At 42.7% G+C, this 23,431-nt stretch overlaps 1 protein-coding gene across 5 annotated transcripts in view; it reads right to left on the bottom strand.

Annotated features, from left to right (window-relative positions):
• TIAM1 (TIAM Rac1 associated GEF 1) overlaps positions 1–23,431 on the bottom strand; it is a 607,717-nt gene that overhangs the window by 41,800 nt on the left and 542,486 nt on the right. For all 5 annotated transcript variants that reach the window (XM_073617108.1, XM_073617106.1, XM_073617107.1 and 2 more), the window contains 5 exons: positions 14,014–14,193; positions 13,711–13,779; positions 11,716–11,841; positions 7,674–7,782; positions 390–569 (listed from right to left, as the gene is read on the bottom strand). In XM_073617108.1, the coding sequence (XP_073473209.1) occupies positions 390–569; positions 7,674–7,782; positions 11,716–11,841; positions 13,711–13,779; positions 14,014–14,193 (664 nt within the window). The remainder of the gene's footprint in view (positions 1–389; positions 570–7,673; positions 7,783–11,715; positions 11,842–13,710; positions 13,780–14,013; positions 14,194–23,431) is intronic.

Below are 23,431 nucleotides of genomic sequence, written 5' to 3' on the forward strand. Positions count from 1 at the left end.
CAACAGCACTTTCCTTTCTCTCTCACCTCACTGGACATGGAGACAGCAGTGGGAACCATTCGCTCCTGCTGCTGTCAATTAAGCCTGTAAGGAGAGAGTAGGGGGCAAGGCCGAGCCACACCGTGTGTGTCTATGGTCACACGCAGCGCAGCTTGGGATCCAGCCCTCACAAGTGCCCCCCATAGCAAGTGGCTTGCTATAAGGGCACTCGGCAGGAGGGAGGAGCACTAGCGAGGGACCCCACAAGAGGAGGATTGGGATGGCTCGGTGCAAAACCATTACAGAGCAGGTAAAACAGGTTTGTTATTTAAAAAAAAATAGGCTTACAATCACTTTAAACACCCCTTTTAAAAACCTGTGTGAGCTGTAGCACCCCTCTGCATCCTTACCATCCAAGTGGTAATGCTCTTCACTCTCCGCGTCTGTTAACGAGTACAGCTCTTTCAGAAGCAGTGGGTACTTGAGAATGCGCTGGATGGGTTTGATCAGGTAAGACTCCAGGGTTGAAGAGTGCTGCTGCTTCGGGTTCTGGGCATCTAGAAATGCTTTGAAATGCTGGTCTGTTTTAGCTGCAAGAATAGAAAATCACAGTAAGCCACAATGGGAACTCCCCAGAGGAATTATTACAATCTGGGAATACATTTAAACTAATTAGTCAGAAAATTGCTTTGATCTTGGAATATATGAAAGAACTGTGTCCCTTGAAGAATGTCCGTAGCCTACAACCTGTTCTATTTATACAGCACTGTTCTCTGCATGCTTCGTATTACCACCACTATTATAACAGCAGGGGTAAGCATTTTCAGGAAAACACCGATATAGGTCAGAATTTTAGCAGGTGTACAATTCACAGTTATGTGCTAAATCGGGCATGTAACTTGCGGCTCTATGACTGCTTTTGAATTACAGGGTTCCTTCACTTATCAACAAATTTGATATTTTCAAGTGGACTTACGCTGTCCATGGAAAATACTTTTCGTTGCAGCACTCCCCAGAGGCATCATTAAAATGGTAATGAGACCCCATGTAGTTGCTTTTTTTTTGCTGGAATCTATTTGTTCTCTCATTAAGGCTGTCAGTAGGTAGGGCAACAGTTCAAGCACACCAACCGATTGGCTAGCTTACCTAAACACCACTCTCCCACGCCGGTTTGGAGCACACCACATAATTAATGCCAAGAACAAGCATGTAGGCAAGTAACGCACCAAGGAACCTGGTATGCACATACTTGTTGAGTTAGCAACTCATTAAGTAGAGAAGGAAAGATGGGGGAAAAAACCTGCAGAGCTTGCACCTTTACAATAAAGTCTGCAAAGCCACCCTCTAGTCTATACAGTAACTCACAAAAGTGAGTACACCCCCTCACATTTTTGTAAATATTTTATTATATCTTTTCATGTGACAACACTGAAGAAATGACACTTTGCTACAATGTAAAGTAGTGAGTGTACAGCTTGTATAACGGTGTAAATTTGCTGTCCCCTCAAAATAACTCAACACACAGCCATTAATGTCTAAACCGCTGGCAACAAAAGTGAGTACACCCCTAAGTGAAAATGTCCAGATTGGGCCCAATTAGTCATTTTCCCTCCCCAGTGTCATGTGACTGGCCATGGTCGACCAAAGCAGTTGAGTGATGTGCTTAGTGTCATATCCAGAGGTTGTCTATGGAAAATAGATGCATGAGTGCTGCCAGCATTGCTGCAGAGATTGAAGGGGTGGGGGTGTCAGTCTGTCATTGCTTGGACCATGTGCCGCACACTGCATCAAATTGGTCTACATGGCAGTTGTCCCAGAAGGAAGCCTCTTCTAAAGATGACGCACAAGAAAGCCCGCAAATAGTTTGCTGAAGACAAGCAGACTAAGGACATGAATTACTGGAACCATGTCCTGTGGTCTGATGAGACCAAGATAAACTTCTGGCTCAGATGGTGTCAAGCGTGTGTGGTGGCAACCAGATGAGGAATACAAACACAAGTGTGTCTTGCCTACAGTCAAGCATGGTGGTGGGAGTGTCATGGTCTGGGGCTGCATGAGTGCTGCCAACACTGGGGAGCTACAGTTCGTTGAGGTAACCATGAATGCCAACATGTACTGTGACATACTGAAGCAGAGCATGATCTCCTTCCGTCTGAGACTGGGCCGCAGGGCAGTATTGCAACATAACGACCCCAAACACCTCCAAGACAACCACTGCCTTGCTAAAGAAGCTGAGGGTAAAGGTGATGGACTGGCCAAGCATGTCTCCAGAGCTAAACCCTATTGAGCATCTGTGGGGCATCCTCAAACAGAAGGTGGAGGAGCGCAAGGTCTCTAACATCCACCAGCTCCGTGATGTCATCATGGAGGAGTGGAAGAGGACTCCAGTGGCAACCTGTGAAGCTCTGTGAACTCCATGCCCAAGAGGGTTAAGGCAGTGCTGGAAAATAATGGTGGCCACACAAAATATTGATACTTTGGGCCCAATTTGAAGATTTTCACTTAGGGGTGTACTCACGTTTGTTGCCAGCGGTTTAGACATCAATGTCTGTGTGTCGAGTTATTTTGAGGGGACAGCAAATTTACACTGTTATACAAGCTGTACACTCACTACTTTACATTGTGGCAAAGTGTAATTACTTCAGTGTAGTCACATGAAAAGGTATAATAAAATATTTACAAAAATGTGAGGGGGTGTACTCACTTTTGACAGATACTAAATCTCTGTCCTGACATGTTCCTTTTATGACCAGAAAGTGCCCAGATCTCAGGAGCTAAAGCACCAAGAGATGCCATCACACACCTTCCCTGACATATTTCAGCATCTCAAGGGACTCAAACCTGGTATACCTAACACGCCAATCAGAAAATCAGGCACCTAGCCTTAAATCAAACCTGTGCTTTGCCCATACAAGGAAAATCAACAGATTTGTTTTAATACTTGCTTGGCCCAACAGCACATATTTATGGCTTATTTGGTTTCTCTTTGCTCCACTTGGCTACTTGGAGCAAATAAATTAAACTCTATGTAACCTTCAAGTTGCTCGAGTTGGAAATCAGAAATAATATTCCGCTACATGCGTCAGTCCTCCTCATTCATCCTCCGATCCCAGAAGCTAGTTTCCAGTGGTCACTGGCTGCTTATGGACTCCACACCCAATCTAACGCATTCACCTTAGGGGTAAACGCATTAGCTGTGCATATACCAAATGGAGTAGTCTCTATGATAGAGAGCTCAAAGTGTTACTAAACCCAGGACCCTGCTTTCATTATATCTGGTGTCCCACAGTACACAGAACAGGGAAATGCAATTATTTTAGTAAATATAAACATCTAAATATCTTTTCTCATCAGCAGTATATAGCAGTCTTCTGACTTCTATCAGTGTCCGGCTGAGCACTGGGTAAAGCTTGTTGGAGGAGTTTTCATTCTCCTCTGACTGTCCTATGGAGGATGCATGTCCCCTGACCTTCTGTCTGGACAGTGCTGATTGGCCTTGTACTGATTATATGCACCCAACCCAAAAGGGAAAAAAAACTTCTCTAGCAATACACACCAAACTGAGCATGTGCAGAGTGCCCCAAGGCTCTGTTCTATCAGGAGATGGATTGGGGACTGTAGAAGAAGGGGAGGATCAGAGAAGACAGGATCAAACAGCCTTTTTACACAATGTGGAGGATTAACCCTTTAGGTTCCACAGTGAGTATAACAAGCACGCTTTACTGCATATACAGACTGATTTTACTGTTGTGGGTTTAGTATCACTTTAATAGACAGGACTTAGGGCTTTTAAATGGTGAGCAGATCCCCTTTTTCCTTTTGGAATTTGTGTGTGGAGTAACTAACTCTGAGGACTCTTTTCAACACTCCCATGTGACATCACTGGGCCAATCAAGCACCACCGCTGTCACATAGAAGGCAGGGTAGCGAGTCACATGTTCCTCTGTACCTAAAGTACTGGTTATTTTTTTTGCTCATGGTGAGTGCAAGAAAGTTGAGTATGTGAGCCTAGTAACCTGATTAAAAGTACTTTCTGATATCTTAGAGGTCACCCTGGGAGCCATAAAATGTGAAGCACCCAACAATACAAACTTATGATCTTGAAGATCATGAAGCTAAGCCACAGCCATCTTGATAGCCTTTGATATCATAGAGGTCACCCTGGGAGCCCCAACATGTGACACACTCTACAATGCAAATTTTGAGATCTTGAAGCTGAACCACAGCCATCCACTTTGCCCTTCTGCATCTCATTACAAGTCAGAGAAGTCCCCAATTAAACTTATAGACCAATATTAATGTTTAAGGCTGAGATTCACATAATGAAGCTATGAAGGCTCCAGGGATCGCATGGCACCCTAAAAGGTCTCTGAAAGTGCTTGTAGGCACTTCTCAGAGCTTCAGTCAACACCGGTTCACTTTCAGTGTGTACTGACCACCGAAGTGCAAAATAAACATGCAAGGACTAATGGTCCACTTGGCATTTACAAGTCAAGAGGAACAAAAATGGCTTATTAATATTTAATGCCTGATAAAGTAGCTCAGCTGTAGCCTACTTTCATCCTGACTGCTGATGTGCCAAAACCAGACCCTATGAAGACACAAAGAGACTTGGTAATCTTCTGCAACAAAGGCTCCCCAATGAAAAGAAGGACTTTACAAAGAAAATCATAAAGGTTTCCAGAATGAAGAGGAGAGAGATGTCATTTTGCTATTGCATTCACCTTAAAAAAAAAATTAAAACTATTGAACATAAAAATGAATTCCCTCCATCTTTAACACTCTGGCCTCAATTACACAGGCTAGTTTTATTTCAAGCAAAATTATTCTGAAATTGTCAGAACTATACAGTCACGGTTGAAAGAAAAAAACAGTGTTTAAAGCCTCAGCTCAGCTTGCTGCACTGAAGTAAAATACAGGAGCTAGCTACAGAGCAGAGGAAGTCTAGGAACAAGCTATAGAGGAACTGCTGAAAACGTTTATGGGAAGAATCGTGTTTGACAATGAGCGCTTTAAAGCCAAGCTGCAGGCACAGATATTTTAATTTAAAATATATTCCTCAGTAGCCATAAAGCATATAAAGCCACTTTGTATTTGCCAAATGCCCCGATTTCACCTTGTTAAAGTAGTGGTGATATCATCACTGTGCTGTACATTGCCTGTGCAGAGGACAGAGTCGTGGGAGGGGCCCAGCAGCTCCATCTACTACAGGCTGCCTACAGATAAATACAGGAGGGGGCGGAGACAAGACCAGTCACCGTGTACAAGGAGAGAGAACAGCAGTGACCGGTCTTTATTACAGGAAGCTCCTGCACAGAGGTAAACTTTCTTAGAGGATTACTGCACAGATTTGCAAGAAATACACAAAGCACACCAAGTTTTAAGGAAGAATATGCAGGCATTTGTATTTAGACAATATTCAGCTTAATTTTTTTTTTTTTCAACCGCTTCAGCCCCGGAAGATTTTACCCCCTTCTTGACCAGAGCGCTTTTTGCGATTCGGCACCGACGCTTTAACTGACACTATACTTGCGCTATAAACAAAAAAAGAGCGACAATTTTGTAAAAAAAAAAACAAAAAAAAAAAAAAAAAAAAAACTTTTGTTTTACTTTTTTCTCTAACCCCCAAAAATATATATATTAAAAAAAAAAAATTCCTCAGTTTAGGTTATGTATTCTTCTACATATTTTTGGTAAAAAAAAAAAAATAATAATCGCAATAAGTGTATATTGATTGGTTTGCGCAAAAGTTATTGCATCTACAAAATAGGGGATAGTTTTATGGCATTTTTATTATTTTTTTTTATTAGTAATGGTGGCGATTTTTATCATAACTGCGACATTATGGCGGACACATCGGACACTTTTGATACTATTTTGAGACCATTGTCATTTATACAGCGATCAGTGCTATAAAAATGCACTGATTACTCAGATGACACTGGCAGGGAAGGGGTTAACCACTAGGGGGCAATCAAGGAGTTAAGTGTGTCCTAGGGAGTGATTCTAACTGTGGGGGGTGGGGGGGGGTGGGCTACAACTCACATGACAGCGATCACTGCTCCCGATGACAGGGAGCAGTGATCTCTGTCATGTCACAAGGCAAAACGGGGAAATGCCTTGTTTACATAGGAACTTCCCCGTTCTGCAGCTCCGTGACACGATTGCTGGGAGACCGGTGGACATAGTCAGCGGGTCCAGTCACGCTGTACGCGGCGGGCCCGCTAACCCCACCAATTAAAGGGGGTGTACAGGTAAGCACATTTGCCCACCGCTACCATTGTGCTGACGTATATGGGCGTGCAGCAGTCGGAAAGTGGTTCATTGAAGATTTTTATCATACTATTTTATTAATTTATTACAGGTACTTATATAGCGCCTTCAATTTACGGAGCACTTTACATATGTATTGTACATTCACACCAGTCCCTGTCCTCATGGAGCTTACAAATCTAAGGTCCCTAACTCACATTCATAAATACACATACTAGGGCGAATTTAGACAGGAGCCAATTAACATACCAGCATGTCTTTGGAGTGTGGGAGCAAACCAGAGTACCCGAGGAAACCCACGCATGCATAGAGAGGACATGCAAACTCCATGCAGGTAGTGCCGTGGTTGGAAATCAAACAGGCGACACTAGTGCTGCTAGGCGGAAGTGCTAACCACTTAGCCATAACATTTTAAAGGGGTTCTAAACCCTCAAGGTTTTTCACCTTAATGTATTTTATGCATTAAGATGAAAAACCTCCTGTAATGCAGCAGCGCCCCAGAGCCCCCCTTTTACTTACCTAAACCTGGTCTTTTCCGCGACGGGCACCAGCACACCAGTTCCAGCCAGCGTCTCGGGTCCTGATTGGATAGATAGCAGCGCAGCCATTGGCTCCCACAGCTGTAAATCAAATCCAATGATGCGGGAGCCGTGGACAGGCCGAGTCCTGCTGCCTGTTAATGGACGCAGAAGCAGGACGCGGGAGTGTGCCCGCATAAGTGCCCCGAGGGAGAGCGGCTCTTCAACGGGGCACTCGAGAAAAGGAGGGAGCCAGCAGTGCCGCTGAGGGATTCCAGAAGATGAGGATTGGGGCCACTCTGTGCAAAACCAACTGCACAGAGGAGGTAAGTATGGCATTTTCTTTATCTTTTTAAAAACACGAGCCTTTACATATCCTTTAATTGTATAACATTTAATATACAGGGCACCCATGACATTAGTGTCACAGGGCATCATGGGTTTTCTAAAGCGATTGCAGATGTTTGCTTTCAGAAAGCCTCTCTGATTGAATCTTCAATAGTCCCAATCTGAACAAAGCTGGCAGGGACGGGAATAAAATGGGTATGATGGGGTGTTGAATCTATTTGCCTCCAGCATACTCAGTTGTGCAATCCCACTGGAGATGCAGAAAGAAGAGAACACATAAGAGATACCAAACCCCATGCCATTATCATAAGGAGACCAGCAATGGCAAACCCTGATGTGCTGCTAATCCCAGCTGTACTTTTACCACCAACATGGCTGGCTTGGGGGCCAAGTCTCTGACCCCATGATACAGAGTGTCTGAATACCAACAGAAGCTAAGGTATGGATAGGTCACTGAGATTATACAATGTGCTTTAAAATGTAGATGGAATTACCACCATACAGCTTTTTTTGTCCGGGGTTATACAACTCAAAAAACGACTTAAAACTTCTTACCTTTCACTAAAACTTTCGGGACCTTGGTGTGACTGGCGCAGAAGGCACTGTACAACTTGAATCGATCGGCGTAATATAGGAAAGATCCACCCAGAGAAAACAGGACTTTCTGTGGAACGGAAGACAGAACAAGATAAAGTGTGATTTAAACAAAAAAGCATTCTTCAGTTTAAGGACCGATTCAACAGGTTTGCTTTGGTGTGGACTGAAAAAATAGGAAATAAAGGCAAATTGCCTTGTCTATGTGTTGGGATTGCACTTGGCAATTCTACATTCTAATACAGCCCAAAGCAAACCATGCGAATGGACCCTAAAGCCTCGTACACAGGATGAGAAAATCGGACGAATGATTTAATTTTTTTTTTTTTTTGCATGCTCGTCTCATATCAAAAATAAATAGGTTACTAAAGTTACAAAAATTTTTCTAAGACAGAATATAACTTTGGAAGTGATGTCATGTATTGTAAAGTAATGTATTCTTTTGTTTTCGAGCATGCGTGGTCTTGGTCACTCTATTTTTTGCGTACAAATACTAGACTAATTACACAAAAATAGTTTGTTCTGTTATCTTATGAAAAAAAAAATCGTGCTTGTCCTTTCGAATAGTTTTGCATGAACTGACGTGATCGGCTCTTGAAAGCGATGTACGAACAAACAGATTATAAGACGAGCGCTCCGAATGCGTTTTTTCGTCCGATATTCTCGTAGCATGTATAGGTCATTCGAAAATTCCTGTATTTTTAGCAACGTTTCAGGAGGATGTATATAAACAGTATTATGGCCATACCACCGCTTTAACCCCTTCACGCCAACATAACACATACATGCGGCCTCACCGCACTGGGCTTTTTTACGTGTTTCTCCCCTTGTTCTGAGAGCACGCCGCACAGCACGCTCCCAGCACAGAGACCGGGGTCTCATGATCGAGACCCGGATTCTCCTGATTCCGGGCCACCTGATCGCTGCGGTAGCCTCCGATTGGCTACCACAGTGATCAGTCAATGTGAAGCCCGTGCCTGTGTTTTTTTTCCTTTCTTTGAATGGAGAAGGATACAATGCATCTTTCTCATTCCTTGCAGAAAGAAAAAAAAAAAAAGTTTGTAAAAATGTTTTAAAATAAAAAATAAAGAAAAATACCTAGATCAAGGTTAGTGCCAAGGTTAGTGTTAGGGTCAAAGGTCAGGGTCAGTAAATTTTTTAAAAAAATTAGTGTCAGTGTGTTTTAGGTAGGACAAAAACCAAAAAAGAAAAAAAAAAAAAAAAGTGCACTATTGCTTCTGGCCTGTACTATGGGTACAAATAATCTACTGCGATCGCCCGGAGCAGTAGAATTTATTTTGGGTTGTTCTTCGGTGGTAGGTTATGGAAGTAACAAGAAATATACAGCTACATGCTCATTTATTTTTTTTTTTTACTATTTTGGGCCAGTTTTCCTTTGATAATAAAAAACAAAAAAAAACAAAAAAAATAAATCAGGAGCTACAACTACGGTATTTATTGCCAAATGAATGCCAAGTTTGTCCTGAAAAAAACAAGGTATAATCCACCTGGATGCACAAAGTAATTGTGATGATATGTACGGTTTTACTAACATATCAAAATTGCAAAATTGTGCTTAGGAATTTAGATTTGTTTTACCCTTAGGTGTGAAGGGGTTAAAAAAAGAAAGAAAAAGACCACCACACATTTATAAAGAACACTGCCTACACTGTCTCCAGGACTTGAAGCTTGCAGAGAACAAGATAAAAGAAAAAAAAAAAGTCAGGAGGAGAGTCTGGTCAATGAGATGACAGGTACAGATACATCAGGTCTTGTGTAAATGGGTAAAGGCGGCGTGCTTTCAGTGCATTCAGCCCGCATTTGAGATCAGCTTCAGAAGCTTCCCAGATCCTTTCAAGTACCTTCAAAGGTGCTGCTGACTTCCCCCTGATCTGCTCTTTAAGCTATATTAAGCGTTTTTTTTTTTTTTTTTTTTTTTTAATTTCCAAGCACTTGTATGGAAAGAAAAGCTGCCCAGATGAAAAAAAAAATTTGTTTTTACACAAACCCTAAAGGAGGCGGAGCCTAAACAAATACATTCTGTGGGTGTTTGGATTAGATGGGCTAAAAGGTGTTAATGGTTTCTGAGATCTGAATAGCTCCAATTATTACAAACTTAGAAGAGTTTTTATTTTCCTGTGCTCATTAAAACATATTGCAGGCAAATTATATAGTGCTGCAATATAATACATTCACACTCAAATGTGTGACTGCGTCACAGTATAAATCCAGATGTAAAACCACGGCATACAGTGAGTACTGATTTTCTGTGCCTGCAGATTCTATAAATCGGGAAGATATGGAAGCAGTAGAAAAATGTAAACTTAAAGTGATTGTAAAGTCTCCTTTTTTTCCTATAAATATAATAAACATGTTATACTTACCTGCTCTGTTGCAGTGGATTTGCACACAGCAGCCCAGATCCTCCCCTTCTCGGGTGCCTCTTCTGTGCTCCTGGCCCCTCCCTCCTGCCCCTACAGCAAGCAGCTTGCTATGGGGGCACCCGAGCATGGGTCACAGTTCCCTGTGTCCATTCAGACACGGAGCACTCACCCGACCCTGCCCCCTCTCTCTCTTGATTGGCTAGCTGACTTTGATTGACAGCATTGGCAGCCAATGGTGCCGCTGCTGTGTCTAAGCCAATCAAGAGGAAGAATCTTGGACTGCTGTGACACTCGAGGACAGAGAGGGACCTCAGCTAAGTGTTTGGGGGGGGGGGGGGCTGCTGCACACAGAAGGGGCTTTTAATCATAGAATGCATTAAGGTAAAAAAACCTTCTGACTTTACAATCCCTTTAAAGCCCCACCCCCTTGCAACATGAGGGGGGAACACCCAAGCATGACAAACATTTATGAAAGAAACAATACTCCAATAAAATACACTTCAGATAAAGAATTGAATATGCTGAAGATGTCCATCCATATATTAATACAGAATTTATTTCTTATAGATCTCTTTTTATTCATTTCCTGGATTTATGCACCAACATATTTCTTCAGCCGATTACAATGAACCTCTAACCAGCTAAGCTTACAGGGGAACATTTCCCAAAACTGGGGCACACAGAATCTGGTGCAGCTGTTCAATTAAGCCTTTACAATAAGGCTGGGTTCACACTGGTGCGACACGACAGCCATCCTATTTTGGATCCGACTTTGCCCTGCGACTTGAAGCCGACATACATCCGACTTTCAATGAACGGGGATCCGACTTGGATCCCCGCCAATACCAGGCACTGTGTTTGGTATGAATCTTGAGGGGGAACTCCGCGCCAAATTTTAAATAAAAAAACGGCATGGGTTCCCCCTCCAAGAGCATACCAAGCCCTTCGGTCTGATATGGATTTTAAGGGGAACCCCCCTACGCCGAAAAAACGGCGTGGGGGTCCCCCAAAATCCATACCAGACTCTTATCCGAGCACGCAGCCCGGCCGGTCAGGAAAAGGGATGGGGACGAGTGAGCGCCCACCCCCTCCCTCCTGAACCGTACCAGGCCACATGCCATCAACATGGGGGGGGGTGGGTTCTTTGGGGCAGGGGGGCACTTTTGGGCAGTGGGGACACAGGCAGCAATAAAAAACATGACAAGGGACCCTTCCCAACTCGACTACAAAATTGGAAAAAAAAAATGACAAGAACGTTATGTGTGTGTAAATACTATATCAATAGTTAGATAGTGGGTAAGGTTGAATAAAGACACCAGTCCATTCAGTTAAACCTGTGTGGGTGTGTGAGTATGTATTTGTGCCAATACTGTTTTCCATATCCTTGTACAGTATATTGTGTTTGCCAAGATGCCCATCTTAGAGTTTTTTTTAATTATCGGCACTCCCGATGACACCAACTGTGGAAGAGAGTTCCACATCCTTACCTCTGTCAGTAAAGAACCCCTTACACAGTTTAAGGTTAAACCACTTCTTATCCAACTTCACTGAGTCTTGTTTTAAATGCTTGTAAATTTCACAATACATCAGTAGACACAAATAGTTTAGGAAATGTATACCTTAAACTGATCGACTTTCTCCAGCTTTTCCAGGTCTGGTACCAGCCTGACCCCATCCTCTAAAGTTTTCAGAAATTCAACCTGAAACTCCACCATCTCCACCAGATTGCCGAATAGCACGTCCAGCTGGAACACAAGCAGAACGTTCCGATTCAGGTTATGTTGTGCCGCACTGAAGAAAAGCGGGGCAATGATCTTTCCTTCAGTCGAATAAACTCTATAATGGCTAAAGCTTTTCTGTTTGTCTATAAATCTCAGATCGCTGATATCATAAGATATTCAACAATTTATTACAGTAGAGTTTATGTAAATCTTTAAAATAAATCTCTGCAGTTCAGTTAATGCGAAAAGAAGAGTGTAGGAAAAAAACAACCATAATAATATTGGAAACCTGTGCAGTAAATACTGTATAAACTATTGTATGTATCACACAAAACTATCAGAAATCTTATGCAGGCCATACATGGGCAGAACAAATTTTCTTTAGAATATCAGAAGTTTTGTGTGTTTTATGGTCCCATGGTACCACCATTGATTTCAATATTCAGCCAACCAAGCCTTCAATATCACCTCAAGTTTCTACAGAAAATTTTTGTGGCCGGGAATCTTCTTTTCTTTCTGGGAATTTTCTTTTCTTGTGCTCATGTGCATTTCTTTTTCGATTACATTTCCCACGATTCTCCCATCGATTAGAAAACTGTTCGCTTTTAAAAAAAATTTCCAACATGCCCGATCACTCTAATTTAATGGCCACACTCAAATTGGCCATTGTTGTGGCCCACTAATGGTGCGAAATTCGAATGAAAATTCTTAGATAAGATATTAAAAAGAAAATTATTTCGGAATTCGACCCGTGTATGGCCTGCCTTACATAGTATCTCAAATTTCCAAAAAGTATGGGCTCCCTGGATAACACCGGGAGGGGATATTTACTGAAACTGGAGTGTGCAAAATCTGGTGCCGTTCTGCAAGAAAGCTTCCAAGTTTTAATTGCCAAACTTAATTGAACAAGCTGATTGGCTATTTTACACAACTGCACCAGATCCTGTGTGCTCCAGTTTTAGTAAATTTCCCCCATTGCTTGCCAGCAGCATTTGTCCAACCACTGTGCTAACTTGGGTAATGAATGGTTCCCTACTCCAAACATTGTTCTCTACACCGCCAACCACTCACCTTTTTGATTTGTTTACTTCCACTATGTGTTTTTTCTTCCTTCTTGCTTTTCCTTTTCTTACCCTTCTCTTAGTTTTTACCCCGTACTCTCAACCCCACTTCTATTTGCTCCATCTCATGCAATCACCATCTAATTGAAGGTTATGTGGCAACATTGTGCGTCTCAGTACAACTCAACATTCTCTGCAATTTAGTGCTCACTGAATTGTGTTGACTGTTACATTTTATTTAATTTATTTTTTTATAGAATGGAAATTTATTGTACTTCTTATGTGATTCTTTTTGGTGTTAAAGCCTCAGCAAAAACTACTGAAACAGATAAACACAGTAAAAAGAGTAATAGAGAGATAAGAGGGAGAGCGTGAAGAAAGGAGGAGAGTTAAAAAAAGAAAAAAAAAATTACACCAACAATAGTGAAAGAAGAGAAAAGGGAAAACCAAAGAAAAAAGGATTAATTTTAACTAAACCATATTATTTGTCTTTACCCTATGGTACTATAAGAGAGAGAAAGGAGTGAAATGTGGTAGTAAGAGTGTGAGACATAAAGAGATGGGGAGAGGAGAGAAAATTAGGGATGGAGAGAGGTGGAAAGGGACACATGGTGAGAGAAGAGATAAGAGCAGTGGAGAAAATAAAAAGAAATCCAAAAGAAAAACAAGAAAAAAAAAAGAATAAAACATACAGATCTTTTGGGCTTGATGATTGCCCTAGTTTGATTGTATAAATATTATATTACATTAGTCGGTTGAAATCAATGTGATCCAAGCCATCTGTTAGAAACAATGTAATTAATTTGGAAATAATTAAGTCAATTCCTTATACCTCGTCTTGTGTGAGAAACGTCTCTTTCTGCAGAGGTTTAAGGTACCTTTCCATTAGGCAATTTAGATCCTAAAAAAAAAATACAAACAAAATCGATAAAGACAAGACAAATCACAGCTTGCAGCAACAAAGATAACAAATAAATCCTTTAAAATACTGGCCAGTAATTTTATTTGTCACACAGCAAGTGCTAAATCATTTATTATCGCCTTCTGAGTGGCTACCAGACACACAATCAATGCTACAAGTCTCCGGATAATCGGACATTGACACCTCGGAACAGATGAGTAAAGTGTGAAATACCTTGACATAGGTGCGTTCCGTCTCCAGCAGCTCGCAAATCACCTTGCGCAGTTTGTCCGCGTCCGTTAATTGCCTCATGGTGCCCAGCGGGGTGCCTGTGAATTCCGAGGGGCTCAGGCAGGAGTCCGGCGAGTTCATCTCATTGAGGCTGCGACAAAATGCAGCAACGTGCTCGGAGCTCTGCAAGAAGATTGATGTTACATAAGCGTTCGGCAGGCAGCATGCTTGTCACTTTCCAGAGCTGGGCTCGCCAATATGCTGAATGGCCGATAACAGGAGAAGACTACAGACAGCAGTCGTGACTAATCCCTATACACACATGCTGGTGAGTATGTGCACAGACCGGCAAAGCTTTTACTTCATTTATTAACACTTCAGCAGGTAAACAGTGTAATAACCAATTTAACACATTTGAACAAAAAGGGCTTCTTTAGAAGCGTAGTTACCCACAGCGACCAATCAGCCAAATCAGCTTTCATTACCTGCACGAAGCTGCTTATATTTGCTCTGGGTCATTGCACATCATTACCAGACACATTATGTTAAACATACATAAAATTGTTTCTTATAAATACATTAATGTAGATGTGTATTGTACAAGGGTTAGATCCATTGAGCAAACAAAGATAGGTTGTTTGAGTTCTGAACTTTTCAGCGGCACCTTTTTGTCAACAGGAGTATCTCAAAGGGTTACCAGAAATCTGTAGAGTACTAGAGGAATCAAGTTAATAAGCCCAAGTCTTTTTTTGTTTTAATAAACATGATATAAAAAGGTAGAAAGCCAACATATTCGAGGAACATACCAAACACATGGCTCTGCTCCAGCTGCTCCTTTCAACACACACGGACAACCCAGGTGCTGGCTACCACAGTGTGTCTCCACACTCAGTCGAAAGTAAATATAAGCTGCACTCCAAAAACGTAGCGCTTCTTTCTATAATACATTCGTCAAAAGATGAAAACTGCATACATTAATGTCTCCATCTGAAAACCCCCTTTGACGCGTTTCACCACTGGAAGGTACTTTTCAGGTGAAGACAATAATGTATGCAGTTTTCACCTTTTGACACATTTATTCTAGAAAGAAGAGCTAAGTTTTGGAGTGTGGCTAATATTTACTTTAGAAAGCCAATGTGTTCTGAAGGCTCAAAACTCCTCCTTCTTCAGGGCTTGTAAGCTCACAATGAATCAAATCTGTACTGGTCTGTATACTACATAAAGAAAAAGTAGCGGTCAGGACCTCAGGTAACGACTACCCACTTCACCACTACACTGACAGACATCCCTGCCCTACTGCCTCAACTTCCTACACTGGAGTTGCCAACACCTCCCTTCCTTTTGGAGATAAAACAACCTCCATTCTTAAAGGCTTTCCCCAAGCTTTTGGAGTGTGTCTGTGGAAATTTGTTCCCAGTTAGCCAAAAGATTATTTGTGAGGTCAGGTGTGGATGTTGGATGGGAAGGCCTGGCTCATAATCAGCATTCTGATTCATACCAATAGGTTTGAAGCCAGAGCTGTGCAGGCCATTTGAGTTCCTCCATATCAAACCGTGTCTTTATGGAGCTGGCTGAGTGCACAGAACACTGGAACAGAAAAGGGCCTTCCCCAAATTGTTGCCACAAGGTTTGGAGCTCACAGTTGTCTAAAATGTCCTTGTTTGCTGTAGTATTAACAGTACCCTTCACTGAAAATATCTTAATTTACTTATTTGAAAGGGGATGTACACATACTTTTGAATATGTATATACACACACGATGTATTATATATATATTTTATTTCTATCATACACAAAGGCTTCCAAAAACACTACAAAGCTATATTATCGGTTTTGATTTAGGTTTTTTACTTTATTCACTTGCACACATTAAAGAAGAATGGAGAATCACGCACAATATATACAGCTTGAAACAACAAAGATCTCATACTCTATGCTATACAATTTAAATATCTTACTAGCAATGTAAAGCATTCTTCCTAAGCCTTTGTCACCAGATGCTCGGTCTAGGTCAGTGGTCGCCAACCTTTCGGACCTCACAGACCACTAAGGTCACAATTTTAAATCCCACGGATTGTGTGCCGATATTCTGTACATTTAAAAAAAAAAAAAAAAAGGTTTACACTTTTTTTTTCTCCTCACTATTATTGCAGTCACAAGGAATGTAAACATCCCTTGTGACAGTAATAGGATGTGACAGGTACTCTATAAGACCCCAAACCCCTCCTCTGCACTTGAAAGTATTCAAAACGTCAAGATCGGTGTTTTTGAATACTTAATATTTTTTAAAAACTGGCGCCTTTAAGATGCCAGTAATCCGGGAATTGATGTCATGACATCGCTTGCGGGTTACTAGAACCAAGACCCATACGAATCATCAGCTTTGCTCGGGTCTTCGGCCAGTTGGTTACTCAGGCCTCCTGATGGGATAGGAGAGCCTGGGCGAGTGGCAGAAGGAGCGTCGCCTCCCGCTGCTTGTAATAACAGCCGAGCGGCTGCTGAGCTGCATCGGTTGTTATTACAATAAAGCCGCTTATCCGCTCTAAAGACTGGTACAGGGGTGATGCCTGCAGCTGCATACATCACCCCGGTAAAACCCCTTGAAGCAATATCGGTAATATGGGGTACATTTGTGCCCGATACTTAAAAAAAGTGAATATTGGCCTCACCGATAATCGGCCGATCCCTAGTTTGAAAACAAAGATCTCCTGTCAAGATTTATCTCAACAGTTGTTACCCAGGGTAGGTGCTGAGTGATTGCTGTGAAGCACAGACCGTCACTAGAGGGAGAATCTACAAATGTGTATTTATAGGGACCCGTTCCCACTAGAACGCAGTATACTGCAATGCATGTGTTCTCTTGCAATGAGTTATGTGGTATTAGGAAGTCCATTCAAAATGAATAGGCTTTCAAAACACATGTGTACTAAAAATTAGGTCCTTCTCCATTTTCTTAAAGTTTTTTCTAAAACTTCTGTCCCACAATATTTTCACCCCATTCTTCCTCACCAGCGCCACCATTTTTAATTATCGCGTGTGCTAACAGAATAAGTGGAAAAATAAAGAGCAAACACATAAAAAGTAACATCAAAAAGTACTTCTACTATACAACATGCTCTCAAAAAATATACTCTAGCTTCTCTTCCAGGTTGACTGTATTTATTCTTGCCACAACAAACTAAATAAATGGCAGAACAAGTATGGGACACAGTTGGAGCAGCTGACATCGCCACCATAGGCAGATAACCTTGAGTGTCATTGTACCCGTGTCATCACAATTTTCTCTCTAGTGAGCGGGAATGATTATACAGATCTCTCTTCCATCTGCCAACACACATAGCAATTACGCCAATTCAGGAGCTGGGCAGCAGCGCTCTGTGCAAACTGTGCATCAACTGCACTTGCTGCGCTCTGTAATGTAAATTTAAGAACTACTCTATACAAGGGGGCAGGGGGACCAGAGATGAGGCATGCAATAGACTCAACTTTACCAGTCTCGCAAGGCTTTCTATTGCACAGCTCCACTCTCCAGGCTGTGTAGGCACAGAGTCACTTAGCAACCGGATTGCCGAGTTCCCATCCAGAACCTCACATACGGATATAAACAGATTCTTGGGAGGGGGGTATAGATTTCACTTGCAAATGGATACGATTAGGGGAAAAGATTATATAAAAATCCTTTTCAAGATCTTAGTCTTATTAAAACTACATTTAGAAAAAAAATAAAAAATAGGAGGAAAAAAGCGTCTAATGTAGGCACTGCAATCTTCCTCTTTACACAACAGGTGAAGATATAATGGGCGCAGCGATTCACTGCGTTGGCGAGTATGTTGGCTTCTTATGACTTAAAATATTGACTCCTAATGGCGTTCTTTAGAAGGGAGCCGCTAGTTTTTTTCGTAAATGGAGGAATTAACTTGTTTAGGATTGGGGATGATTGGATTCGTGCTGGTTAACGATCTCTTAAAACTTCGGGAACACTAGAGTTTCCTAAGCAAAAACACATGGTTCCGTGTAACCAATGTAAACGTCTCATCTACAAACAGCAAAATTTCTATTTATCTGACAAAACTGAACACTCCAACTTTGGCAAAAACCTAACTATAGCACAGAGAGGGCCTGCTGCAATTTTTTGATATGAGCAAGAAAACAAAGAGGAACCTTTCACTTAGTAACTTGTCTTAAAAGAGGTGAAAAACAAGCAATCAGAATAGGCTTTTGGCATTACAGATAGAGTAGTAAAAGCTTTGTGATGTATGTTTCGGTGCAATAGTTTGAGTTTTTAGAGGATAACAGGCTCAAGTTCACCCATGCAGGGGGACAATACAATTACAAAGAATGTGAAGTAGCCAACAACAATAAGCATATAATCAATTATATTTACTTCACTTGTTCAGGATCTTGGACCAATGGTAGAATGAGGTGCAAGGAGAAGGGAGGGAGAGTGGAAGGAATTTCCCCACGGGCTTGGGGCCACCACAGGCATCACATAATAAATGGCCTAAACTGGTTAGATGTAGCGAAGGTAGGGAATAGTTAATCCAAGGTTCTGAAACTTAAAGGAATTCAGAGTGGGAGTCCTGTAAGATACTGGACATTTTTTTGTTTACCATTAAGGAGGTCATGCAATCTTTTACTCCCTGGTACGGGACTAATGGTTTCTTCATGGTCTGAGCAATGGGCCATTTAGCTAGGATGCTAATTTCTGTTGATATGTAAGGAGGCCCGGGATAGGGCAGTGTAAAAGCACCAGTTGTAATGTACGTTTCAATCAAAACTCTTCTAATAGAAAGCCTTTAAAATTGTGTTTCAGAGCTTTTGGAATTTCCAAAAAGTTGGAACATGAAGTCTTACCATTTAACAGTGGTCAGTGATCAATTATACCCTTGTTCAATAGACCTTTGTATTTAAACTTGAGCAGGAGTATATTTTAACTTTGCTGGGCCCTGATGCTAATTTGAACCAGACTATTACTGCAACACACACAAAATTTGTGTGGATGAATATTTCTATAGAAGAGACATCTTGTATATAGACGTCCTTGCTAGATATGATAACACTTGTTAAAGAGGAGCTCCAGTCACCCCACGAAAAAATTTAAAAAGTCAGCAGCTACAAAGTCAGCTGCTGACTTTTAATATTAGGATACTTACCTGTCCAAGGATCAAACAATGTTGGCATCCCAGCCGATTTTTCAATCGGCTCTTGGGTGCTGCCGCTGCCACTCCTAAGGGAAACTGGCAGTGAAGTTTTGCGGCTTCACAGTCGGTTCCCTACTGTTCATGTGCGAAACACGCTGCGCTTTGTGACTGGCCCAGTGTCGGAGGAAGGAGGAGGGGGGGCAAACTTCCAGCGGACTTCGCGGCAAAGTCTTTCGGGAAGTGGGGACGGGTACCTGCTTCCCCCGAAAGGTGCCAAATGTGGCAGTGGAGGGGGGGGGGGAGCAAACAAGCAGAGCTTCCCCTTTTGGGTGGAGCTCAGCTTTAAAAAGGTTAAGTCACTAGCCAAAATTGCTGGCATCCTCTCTGTTTCAGGCATAAAGAACTGTGTAAATTTTTCAAAGATTATATTCCTATATACCTCCTCTGCTGTGTGGTCACATGAGCCCAGCCTCTCTCCTTCCCTGATCTAAGGAGAGCAGCAGGAGGGGCTGAGATTCCTCTCTGACATCAGCTGGCTAGCAGAGGAAGACTACGTGACCGCACAGCAGAGCTTTGCAAGAAGGGATTTAGGAATATAATTTTTTTCAAAATTGACACAGTGCTTTATATGTTCCTAAATAAGAGGGGATGCTAGGGATTTTAATATATTATACAGGAATAGCGGCGGGAGGGGCGGGGAGGAGATCAGATCTCACACTTAGCCGACAGGCAGGGAGGGAGGGGGAGAGGGAGAGACTCAGCAGAGAGCGGGATGACGGAGGCCCATAAACGGACCACGGTATCATGGTTAAGCAGCCATGATTAACGTGGTCAGCAAAAACGGGAATACATGAAACGGTAGGATCAACTAGGTATTTTAGATCATACAATGGGACAAGTTGCACGGCACAAGCACTGTGCTATAGGTCATGTTTTAAAGGAACAGGACCATTTTTTTTTGGGGGGGGGGGTTACAACCACTTTAAACAAACTTGATCAAAGGCTTGAGGGTTTTTATTTATGTGTATAACTGACGCTTTCTAGGCGGCAAAGCTATTTGCAATTCTTCAATTTCCTACAAAGCCAAGCTTGTCTTTACCCACTTATGCCTTCCTAGCCTCCCTATTTGTCAAAGAGGCTGTCCATAATGGAAAGGAACCAAGAGGGAGGCACAAGAAGCAGCAGTACCAAAGCTTGACTTGGCCTCGCCCATCCCAATTCCTAAGCTTCAATGAGAATTAATTTGATATGTAGCTTCCCAGACCAGAAGAGATGTTGAAAAAAAAATCAGAGGGGAGCGCGTTTTGGCTTGGCTTTCACTAAAGCGTTTCACAATTTCAAATGCTTCTATCTCTGGATCTACCAATCATTTTCATAGGGGGGTTTTTCGAGGTAAATAGTTGGCAAAAATAGGATTTTTTAAAACAGCTTACCTGTAAAATCCTTTTCTTTCGAAGGACATCACGGGACACAGAGCCACAGTAATTACTGATGGGTTATATAGGTATCACTGGTGATTGGACACTGGCACACCCTATCAGGAAGTTCAACCCCCTATATAATCCCTCCCCCTTGCAGGGATACCTCAGTTTTGTAGCCAAGCAATATAGTGTATTAGAAGAGGGGCGGGACCTCTGTGTCCCGTGATGTCCTTCGAAAGAAAAGGATTTTACAGGTAAGCTGTTTTAAAAAATCCTATTTTCTTTCTCGAACATCACGGGACACAGAGCCACAGTAATTACTGATGGGATGTCCCAGAGCAATGCTACCTGAGGGGGGGGGACCACGACCAAGTAGGGTGCAATCAGACCTGAGGACCCTGTACCGCTGCCTGCAGCACACTACGCCCAAAGGCGATATCCTCATGCCTTCTCACATCCACCTGATAGAATCTGGTGAATGTATGAACTGAAGACCAGGTTGCGGCCTTGCAGATTTGAGCCATAGAGGCCCGGTGATGCACTGCCCAAGAAGCACCAATAGCCCTTGTGGAATGTGCCCTGATCTGAAACGGAGGAATCTTCTGTTTCAAACCGTAAGCTTGAATAATCAATTGTCGAATCCATTTAGAAATGGTAGCTTTTGACGCTGCCTGTCCTCTATTGGGACCCTCTGGCAGCACAAACAAAACATCCGTCTTGCGGATCTGAGTAGTTGCCCCTAGATAGGCCTTAACTGCTCTTACTACATCCAACGAATGTAGAGATCTCTCTTCCGGAGAACAGGGATCTGGAAAAAAGGAAGGTAGAACAATGTCTTGGTTTAAATGAGAATCAGAAACCACCTTCGGTAAAAAAACTAGGATGAGGGCGTAGTACCACTCTATCCTTGTGTATAATCAAAAAAGGCTCCTTACAGGAAAGAGCTGCTAATTCTGATACTCTTCTAGCAGAACAGATGGCCACCAGAAAAATTTATTTCCTTGTCAACAAGACCAAAGGAATCTGACTTATTGGTTCAAAAGGCCGTTTCTGTAACACAGCCAGGACCAAATTCAAGTCCCAGGGGTTTAGGGGCGCTTTAACCGGAGGATTAAGACGCATCACCCCCTGCATAAAGTTTCGGACCAAAGAATGCGAAGCAAGTGGCCGCTGAAATAATACTGATAAAGCAGAGACCTGGCCCTTGATGGTACTCAAGGCCAGCTTCATCTCTAATCCCATCTGTAGAAAATCAAGGATTCTACCTATGACATATTTCCTGGGATGCCAACCTCTGGATTCACACCAGGTTATATAAGCCTTCCAGACTCTATGATAAATCATCCTGGAAGCTGGCTTCCTTGCATTAATCAAGGTAGATATGACAGGACCTGAGAGCCCACGACTCTTCAGAACGTAGGTCTCAATAGCCAAACCGTCAAATTTAGCGTTTGTAAGGCAGGATGGAACACTGGACCTTGAGATAACAGGTCTGGGCGTTCCGGTAGTGTCCACGGGGAACCTACCGTCATCCTTACTATTTCTGCATACCAAGTCCTTCTGGGCCAAGCGGGGGCCACCAGAAGTACCGACTTCCTTTCCTGCCTGATCCTGCGAAGGAGTCGTGGTAGTAGCAGAATAGGCGGGAATGCGTAAATCAGTGAGAACTGATGCCACGGAATCACCAACGCATCCGTCCCGCATGCAAGAGGATCTTTTGTCCTTGCCACAAATCTGTCTATCTTTTTGTTGAATCGGGATGCAAAGAGATCTACATCTGGAACCCCCCATCTTTGGCATATGGCCCAAAAGACGTCGGGATGCAGAGACCATTCCCCTGGAAGTAACTGCTGGCGACTTAGATAGTCCGCCTGCCAATTCTCTATTCCCGGGATGAAAACTGCCGATATGCATGGCACATGCATCTCTGCCCAGACTAAGATCTGGTTTACCTCTTTTTGAGCAGCTCGGCTCTGGGTGCCTCCCTGATGATTGACATAAGCCACTGCTGTGGCATTGTCGGACTGGATCCTGACCGGACAACCCTGTAGCCTGATAGTCCAGGCCTTTAGAGCTAGATGTATCGCCCGGATCTCCAGAATGTTGATGGGTAAGGTCCTCTCTGTCTTGGACCATACCCCTTGGACCGCAGCCTGTTCCAGAACTGCTCCCCAACCTGACAGACTGGCATCTGTTGTTACCACCGTCCAGGTAACCGGTAGAAAGGATTTCCCCTTCTGCAGGTTTTCGGGTATGAGCCACCAATTGAGGCTCTGACGCACCGCATGCGACAGGTGCATCGGAAAGTCTAATGCCTGAACCTTCTTGTTCCAGGTCGACAGAATACTGTGTTGCAGCATTCTTGAGTGAAACTGAGCATAGGGAACTGCTTCGAATGAAGACACCATCTTCCCTAGTAGCCTCATACAAAGGCGGACTGAGGGACCCTTCTTGGTCCTTACTGTCAGAATCAGCTCTCTCAAAGCAGTGATCTTTGCCTGGGGTAGAAATATTTTCTCCTGGCTTGTATCTATAATCAGACCTAAATACTCCAGTCTTCTTACTGGTTTTAGGAAAGAATTTTCTAAGTTGAGGATCCAACCCAGGTGTTCTAGATATCCGCCGTGGTCCTCAAGTTTCCATTCAAAGAGGCTACCGACCGGTCTATCAAGAGCAGGTCGTCTAGGTATGCTATGACAGCTATACCCTGAGCCCTTAATCTGGCCAGAGGAGGAGCCAAGATCTTTGTGAACACTCGAGGTGCAGTGGCTATCCCGAAAGGCAGAGCCACAAACTGGAAATGGCGCCCTCCTACCTCAAAGCGCAGAAACTTCTGATGAGCAGGAAAAATGGGCACAT

This window comes from Aquarana catesbeiana, linkage group LG02 (genome assembly GCF_042186555.1).
Source record: "Aquarana catesbeiana isolate 2022-GZ linkage group LG02, ASM4218655v1, whole genome shotgun sequence".
Lineage (NCBI taxonomy): Eukaryota > Metazoa > Chordata > Amphibia > Anura > Ranidae > Aquarana > Aquarana catesbeiana.